This window comes from Amyelois transitella, chromosome 9 (genome assembly GCF_032362555.1).
Source record: "Amyelois transitella isolate CPQ chromosome 9, ilAmyTran1.1, whole genome shotgun sequence".
Lineage (NCBI taxonomy): Eukaryota > Metazoa > Arthropoda > Insecta > Lepidoptera > Pyralidae > Amyelois > Amyelois transitella.
The window spans coordinates 2,207,497-2,216,109 of NC_083512.1; the positions used below are offsets into that span (position 1 = coordinate 2,207,497).

Below are 8,613 nucleotides of genomic sequence, written 5' to 3' on the forward strand. Positions count from 1 at the left end.
TGACGTGACTCACCAACAGTCAGTGTGGGTAAGAGTTAAAAATAAATATATTAAGTACGTAGTGAGTCTGAATTTAAGTAAGAAGAGTCAGACAACACAATGAATTGGACAGTTTAAGACGGTTATCAAACAGATGTTCTGTTATGCGATAACTCACGAAGTTAATTTGATATTGAAGCTTGCTTACGTGGGAAACCTGGAAAATAATTTTATAAAGATACAGTATAAACAACAGAGAGAAATTTGATGACTTAAGAAGTTTCTTGGATGTGGCAAATTTATTAACTGAACTGAATATTCTATGCATAATATTTCTTGAACAAGGCTATAAAAATAATGATGACGTTCACTAATAACTTAATCGATGTCCGACACAATGCCTTAAATAGAAATTGTTAATCTTCGGCCACTCAGAAATTTTGCTATAAATACTTATGTTTATTTGAGGATAATTTTAGCTAAAATGTTTGTTCCTGTAAACATTATATATACCGTTTTGGGTGTTTTCAATATTAAAACGATTTCGACCATGACATTATACACCCTTTCCATTATCAACCCTAAGCGTGACCAGAAATAATATCACCAATATTGTTCTGTTCTTTTCGCACCTGCTTTGTTCTGTATTGGGAGTAAGGGCGATAGACATAGGTCGGATATCCGGATATCCTATGGCCGGCGGCGCGTGACGCCTCTTTCCGTTTGTTGACATGACCGTGACGATTTCTATGACGTCATCGGTCACACTGCTAATTAGCTTACACACGTTATACTATTATTTTTAATAGGAAAATTAATATGTTAGTAACAATAAAGATTAACGTGTGAAGTAATTTCGTCATACTTAACTTAAAGTTTCAGTCAATGATGTCAATATTGGTTTCTTGAAGATGCTTTCAGAATTTAGATATACTTTTGGAAATATTTATGGAGAGATGATAGTACCAGGCATTAGAAGCGACTCATTTGATCGATACCTCTTGGCAACATCGGGAATGTTCTATAAGTCTGTATACATAAGCATAAACATCCAACAGCGACTGCTATCCCCACGACATTTTGATAAAGGTGAAAGTCATGCTGAGGTAAATTTGGAACGATTCCGGAAAAACAAAGTATTGTTAGTAAAGCTTTTTTGGTGTGAATTCATAAACATTTTAATTTGGTTATTATTATTATCTTATGTAAAGTTTAACGAGTAAAGTATAACATCATCAAGTAAGCAGTGCTATTTTATTTAATCTTATCTCGGATAAGAGCTAACCAAATAATGATGACCACGCCTAACGAATAAAACCACAATTAAGTACAAAAATACAAACATTTATTCATTAAATATAAAACTATCACATATGGCGAGTGTTGCCGAAAGAAATACCAGATTGTTGGCCCTTATTGGTTCCGTATTGGAGAGATATAACGTTTTGACCCGCCCTCAGCTGTTCCTCGCTGAATTCTCTGACATTCTTATCAGCCTCTTTAGGTCCGATTGAAGGCTTTCCATAGTTGCCCGCTTTTCTGCCTAAAGACTGCAAGCAAGTGACGACTGAATACAAATTCTGCTTTTCCCAAAGGTCGATAGTTTGGAAAGTCTCCTGAGGCGGGACGCCTAACTTCTTAGCGGCTTCTAAGAAAGCATTGATGTTCTCCATACATTTAAAGGCCATAGTAGACTGGTTCACTTTCTTGACTGAACCTTCTTGGATGGCATTCACTAGTTGACATAGAAGTGTTCCATCTTTGAGTACCTGGTATAAGTTGTCGGCGTCGCCCGCCGTGTTTTCTGGCAATCCGGTGAGAGTTTTGATCCACTCAAGAGTTTCATGGGCTATGGCGTCGTTGTACTTGCTGTTGATCCTGGCCTGCGCTTCGGCGTTGATCCCGGCTTTCCCTGCTCTGTATTCGCCCATAATGTTGATAGATGGACTGTCACGTAGCCACTGAGCAAAGCCTCGAGATAGCAGCACCGATAATCTGCTGATATCGAGCGCGACGGAGTATTTTGCTTTATCGATATGCGACATGCGATTATAAATAATTGCGATATAGGGTTTAGTGTCCCAATTGATGTTTTATTACTTCAAACATCAAAGAGATGATGTCATAATTGAGTGCAAGGAAAGTTTCTTTATCAATAGTTACACAGCTAGATATAAATTGCATTAGGTATAGCTTTTTATATGTACTTGCTTCATGCCTTTGTCTTGTAGTGTTTTGTTTTTTTTTTTTATATCTTTGCTGTACATACGAAGGACCATTTCCTAATTATTTGGTGTCAATGATGAAAGATACAACATCTTTATAATGATAACTAAGTAAGTAATTTTGGAGAACCATCAAAATTTAAAAGTTAGAGTCATTAGGTACCTAATAGCATAAACGCCCGATTGTAATTTTTTCATCTATTTTATAATCCTACCTAATACATTTCTCACAAAAAGAAATCAGGATTTCTCAATTAGAGATTAAACAATAATGTCGATAATATAATAAAATAGAATTCTCTGGAAATTATTTACTTAACCAGTCATGTTATCTTATCAAGTCGTATTATGGATCTTATCGCGCGATAGAGTTGTTGCCAAATGGTGAAAAGTAACTGAATAAAAATTTTGCGGCTTGACGCTCGATATATGTATATTATGTTCATCATTTGATGGTTTTTGAAAACACTCAGAGATGGAGGTGACTAGATTCCAAAGTTGGAAAGACTTGGCTACCTACAGCTGTATGACTTTATCATGGAATTGAGATTCGAATGAAAAATGAAATGGAAGGTTGTTAGCCCATCGCCTAAAAGAAAAATCCCAAGTTTTTCGTGTCATATTACGCGGCATTCCTGTCATGTCTGTGACAAAGTGGACAAAATACTAGACGGCCATCTACGTTGGTATAGAACCTCATGCGGAAGCCTGCAGGCTTTCCGAGGAACGCAAATGTCTGGGGAACAAAAATGATACCTACACGCGCACATAATAGCAATCGCAACTAATATTATAAATGCGTGTTGAAAATTAGTTTACTTGTTTGCTTTTTACCTCTTTATGGCTATCTACTAAACCAATCTTCTTGAAATATTGGGTATATAATTAAGAGCTTGCAGGACATTTTAGGACCTTTCATCCCGTCGTATTTGCAAAAAAACTGTATTCTTTTGTATGTGGTGATAAAAGTTCGTCGCTTTAGTAGGTAGCGCTTTATTCGGTGCTTATTATAGGTGATAGTTTCGTCGCTTTTTTGTAGATGGCGTCAAATCATCGCTTTTTGGATATGGCGTTAAGTTCCCTCAGGGTTAACGCTAGATAAACTATGTATATGATTCAGCTTATTGTAATTATTAAAGTACACACCTTTAGATAGGCGCTACCAATACCAAACTGCTGCGTGAACGTCAATAACTGAATCCTAATTCCATAACTAAGCCATCTAGCGGAGCGTGGCAACATGCTCTGTCATAAGGAATAAAGACGTGACGTATCTTTCTGTAATCTCCTTATTTTCGCAGCAGATATGCAATTTTTTATGTTTTATTGTGCACCACACAATACCCTCTAACCGCTCCGGCACAAAGGAGGCCATATCGCATTTACCGTGATAACGTCCGATACGATCTCACAAAGTCTCGTATCGGCAATATCCTTTGATGCAATCAATTATTTAATTTTTAAGTGACTTTGAGTGTTATTCAATTTATAAATTATTTGAGTAAGGCCGCGACTCCACACGTTTTTCGCTTTACGCCTAAAGCGAAAAATCCTGTTCATTTTACTTCCCGCCAGGAATCTGGAGAATCGTCTCTTAGTACACCCGTAGACCACATAAGGAACCTACATGCCAATTTTCATATGCCTAGATGTAGTGGTTTGGGCTGGGTGATGTCATGAAGAAAATGCTGCAGTGCAGTTTGTTACAGCTTCTTCTGCACTGACGCCTTGGAAGCAGCAGTAAACTTAGTTTTAAGTAATTTATTTGATGTCAACCAATGTAGTAAAACCAAAAGATTTGACAATTATTAAGCAATATGAAGTATCCTTTAATAATGAATAACAATTTTAAATTTGTCAGTCAATGTCCTCTTTCATTAATTTTATATAGACAAATCAAAACATGAATATGTTATCCATTGCGGTTCTATGTTTCTCTCTTAAGAGAGATCCAGGATTTAAGCAGGATTATCGCCCAGAGGAAGATAAGCTATAATAACAGTCATTATCCTTCTGTAGTCAATATGGTTGTGTCCTCACCTATCTGCAGAGATAGTATCTGTCGGTGATCAGACCAGCTTCTTTACAAAGCTGCTCCCATGGAACCACCATAAACTTTCAGGGTAACTTAACTCATATTGGCTAAAGGTAACAGCTACTTGAACATGCAGATATCTTCATGATGTTTTCCATGATGAGAGCATTGGTTTGTGATAAAATAAATGTAATATTTGACTAGCCAGCTGATGCCCACAACCTCTTTCTCTTGTTTTATTCAAACAAAAAAGTTTAATTTCTTCTTTTCATCTATTATTTATTTATTCTTTATTGTAATAATTACAATTTGTAAAGTACATTAGATGGACTTAATGCTAATAACATTATCTAACAGTCTACCATTGGGTTTACAGAAAATAAGAGAAACAATATATTAGTTTTGGAGATTAGCGTTAACAATGTTTTTTTTATTTTTACTTTACTACTGCTTCTTTATTGCCTAATTTTGTTTTTATTTACAAATATAATTTATTTTTTACTGTTTTATCACATTGAGTGCTCGATGTTAAGTTTATTCACTTGGTTATTGGACCAGAAGGCTCAGTACCAGAATACTGTCTTCATCTATGTTGATTTGTGGTCATGACCACCATAAACTTTTCTTCTCACAAAGGCACTCCAGGAATGGCCTGCTCTATATACTGTATCAATGTTTTAAATAACATTTCTGTTCTTTACAGATAGCATTATTAGATAAAAACCTTCCTTAGAAAACTCTCTTTTCGACATTTCAAAAGGAACAAAATTCATCCACAAATTTCCATGATTAGCTCATTCACACGGACAGAGAAAATAGAGGCGAGGAGATTATAATATGTAGTGATAGTGATGAAGTGATGATAGTGATACTGATGAAATTACTATTTTTTATGAGTATGTAAAAGTACAAAGATACATTCATAAAAAGGATTCTGCTTATCACTGAGATCTATTTGTGAAAAGAACATGAATTATACATAGGTACCCTATTGTCGGTACACCATAAAGCAAGTACCTACCTAGGAACTGACACAGAATAAAAGAATTCATGAGAAATAAATTATCCGATCTCAAGCTAATATTTGCAGAGCTTTTTATACTATATTTTTCAAAAGTAACTAGGTATTCGAGTAAAAAAACCGGCACCTAATCATTTCAGTATAGGGAAACAAAATACAATGATTTGTCGAAGTTATAATATTTGAATTCCAATAAGAATCTGTTAGGTTTCGCAACTAAAATGACGAGGCATTATTTACCGATAACATCATAGCTAGATCAAACAAAAGTTTCATAGAACAAAGGTAAAAACTTGTCGCCTTACCTGTAACTTCGGATACAAAAAAGTGTGTCACTAAGCACAAAACGAGAACGCCTAATATACAATATCCATCGTAATTTCACAAAACACCACACAAGCACGAGATAAGTTAATAAATTAAGAAAGTTTGTAGCAATCCGCGATAATTATATAAATTCACAACGATGCGAAAACGCAAAACAAGCGTTTTGGTTTTGGCCACTTCGCGATATCAAAGCAACGGCAGCGGCTCCCCACCACGTGACAGTAGTGAATGACAATTGAATTGACACAAGACATGACAATGACGTTGGTGCTTAACGCTGATTGGTGGGCAGCTTAAACTAGTGTTGTTGATACTCTTTATCGACTATGTAGTCGATACCAACAGCTATTATCGACAAGCTTTTGAGTCGCTTCGAATGGGATTGAGCATTCAATTCCTCTGGCAACCACTACGCTCGCTTAAATTTAAAGTGAGTGGTTTTTACAACATCAGAAGTGAACAATTCATTTCAGATTTAATTATAAATACTGCACTGTAACCATACAAATCATGATTTCAAATCAAGAGATCAAGATGTGATTTGGAATTCCTTCCCCGCATCTCTTTTCCCCGATACATACAACTTGGGAATTTTCAAGGCAAGAAATTACCACCAGGCTGATTAAGATCAAACGCACCCAAAGTTTTATATGTATAAAACCACCAGGCAGATTGAGGGCAAACAAACTAAAAATATAAAAAAATATAATAAGTCTAAATTCAGTTAGTGCCTGCAGAGAATTAATGAGCTGGTTCGTTGAACAAAATCGATAGTGATTTTAAAGTTTGGTAGGGCATCACTTCAGCGCGTTCCATTATCGGTAATCTTGTAAATGATTGTCAGACGTTCACGTCGCAACTCCATCAAATTTTTCATTGGGTTTTTTGGCGGAACCCTTACCACATTTTGTTTGTGCTGTAATATTTTTACAAAATATCAGACTGTGAATGATTTTTTTAAGTCTGGATTATTGGTTGCCTCTCAGCTGCTGTGGCGCACATGTGCGCCAACAGTCCGAGACAACTTAAAACTTAATTTTAAGCATAAAATACATATCGTTATGATTTAAAATTAATTTAATTTACATCCCTAATAACTCAGCAACCACAGACAACAGAAATTAATTTGTTACTTTGAAATAAAAATTGTTAAAAATTGTGGTTTTTTATAAGTACCTCAATATCACATGCCTATTAGACCCAAGACAAAGTAATATTTTTTGTGTTAATTGCTTAATTATATAGAGTAAGTAGGTAGTAATAGTTACTATGAGTAGTTTTTTTGGTTTGGAGAGGTCCCACAACATGACGTATTTCTTAAAAAATATTACATAATTCTTACATACCTACTTAGGTAGATACCATAATGTTACCTTTTTAGTGTGGAATATTTTTTTAATTTTTGAACTTAAGTTTTATTTCATAATTTTATAAATACTTATTCATACCTAACTACTCTTGATTAAGTCAAAAACCATCAACATTTAGAAACTTCGAACTTATAACATCCCTCTTTTTCCGTCGGGGGAAAAAAATAGTTTTTAAAATATAAAAGCTTATGTGTTCACGCCACTTAGGAATAGGACAACTCCATATCATTCTCGTAGATGTCGTAAAAGGGCCACCATGGGAAAGAATAGATTTATTTTCAAAATTGGTACAAGATTTCACTTGTTGACGTCACATCACTTAAATCTAATTATAGCTACTACTTATTATAGGTACTACCGCTTCCAAAGCGCATGTTACAATTTACAAATATATTAAGTTTGGATTCTTGTAGACGATGGGCTAGCAACCTAGTTGTCAATATTTAAGTCTCAATTTACATTAGTCCAAACAGCTGAGCGTGGCCTGTCAGTCTTTTCGGGACTGCTGGCTCTGTCTGCCCCGTAAGGGATATAGACGATTCCAATCTCTTTTTCTGTGTTCCCTAAGGTACTTACACATTCAACGTTAGAGTGATACAGGAGTGGGTACAGACGATAAATCACGCCTCTTTCCCGGAGGAGTAGGCAGAGACTACATCTTTCCACTTGCTACGATCCCTCCCTACTTCTTCATCCACATTCAAACTCCCATCATGCAAGCTCGTCAGTTTAGGGTATATACTCTAGACCTGATCTTTGGTCAGCGCGTCTTCGATTTGATCAAGTCAGTATAAATTATGCGAATTATTCCACCTAACCCTAAATGAGGGAAAGCTAACCTTGCTTGGATCATTGTTGTGGGTATAGACGGAAGGTATACAATACATTTATACATATTCATCTCCTACGATATTATCACCGATAAAGAGATGGATTGGTATTTTTAATCCATACGATAGATTTCAATTTCAACCAACGGCTTAACTAAAATATAAGCGTAGCTATATAGTTAGGTAGGTACTTAGTTTTTTTTATGTTCTTGTGTTACGTACATTTAAGTTAATTACATAAATTATTTCATAAAATTTCTAAGAGAATAAGAAAAGAACTGTTGCGATGTAAACAAAACTTCGCAACGGGAAGCATTCAGATTTCTATTCAGGCGAGGTTCTTTATAATGCTACAAAACATCTATGTTACAGAAGAATTTCCACTTTCTGTCATCATCCTGCCAGTGTATTCATACTGGCGATAACCATTGACAAGTCATATTTATGTATAATCTCATGGATTATTGTATATGCAACCCCGAAAAAAACTGACTAAAGTTAAACAAACAAAAAAAATTGGAATACTACCTTTATTTTCTTATCCTTCCTTGAGAAGTCAGGTTTGAATTTGACGATCCAGAACTAAGTCACCTTATTACACTAACTATGACAAACACATAATGAAATAGTTAACTCCAACTTAGTATAACTGTTATAATTGCCAGCTCTTTTTCTTCCTATCAAGATTGACAGCCTCTGTGGCGCAGCGGTAGTACGCTTGTCTGTGACACCGGAGGTCACGGGTTCGAATCCCGGCCAGGGTATGATGAGAAAAGAACTTTTTCTGATTGGCCTGGGTCTTGGATGTTCATCTACATAAGTATTT

The 8,613-nt window shown here is 35.5% G+C and overlaps 2 protein-coding genes across 4 annotated transcripts in view; both read right to left on the reverse strand.

Moving 5' to 3' along the window:
* LOC106130354 (myosin heavy chain 95F) overlaps nucleotides 1–5,822 on the reverse strand; it is a 50,102-nt gene extending 44,280 nt beyond the window's left edge. For all 3 annotated transcript variants that reach the window (XM_060945757.1, XM_060945756.1, XM_060945754.1), the window contains exon 1: nucleotides 5,566–5,822. The gene's annotated coding sequence lies outside the window, so the exon portion shown is untranslated. The remainder of the gene's footprint in view (nucleotides 1–5,565) is intronic.
* On the reverse strand, nucleotides 1,303–2,039 carry LOC106130351 (myophilin-like). The gene has a single exon (XM_013329173.2). The coding sequence runs from the start codon at nucleotides 2,022–2,024 to the stop codon at nucleotides 1,347–1,349; it is 678 nt and encodes a 225-aa protein (XP_013184627.2). The 5' UTR covers nucleotides 2,025–2,039; the 3' UTR covers nucleotides 1,303–1,346.
* Nucleotides 5,823–8,613: the final 2,791 nt, after the last annotated feature.

What these genes read in the sequence shown, in the direction of transcription:
- LOC106130351 (XM_013329173.2), bottom strand. Translation starts at nt 2,024, where the DNA reads ATGTCGCATATCGATAAAGCAAAATACTCCGTCGCGCTCGATATCAGC.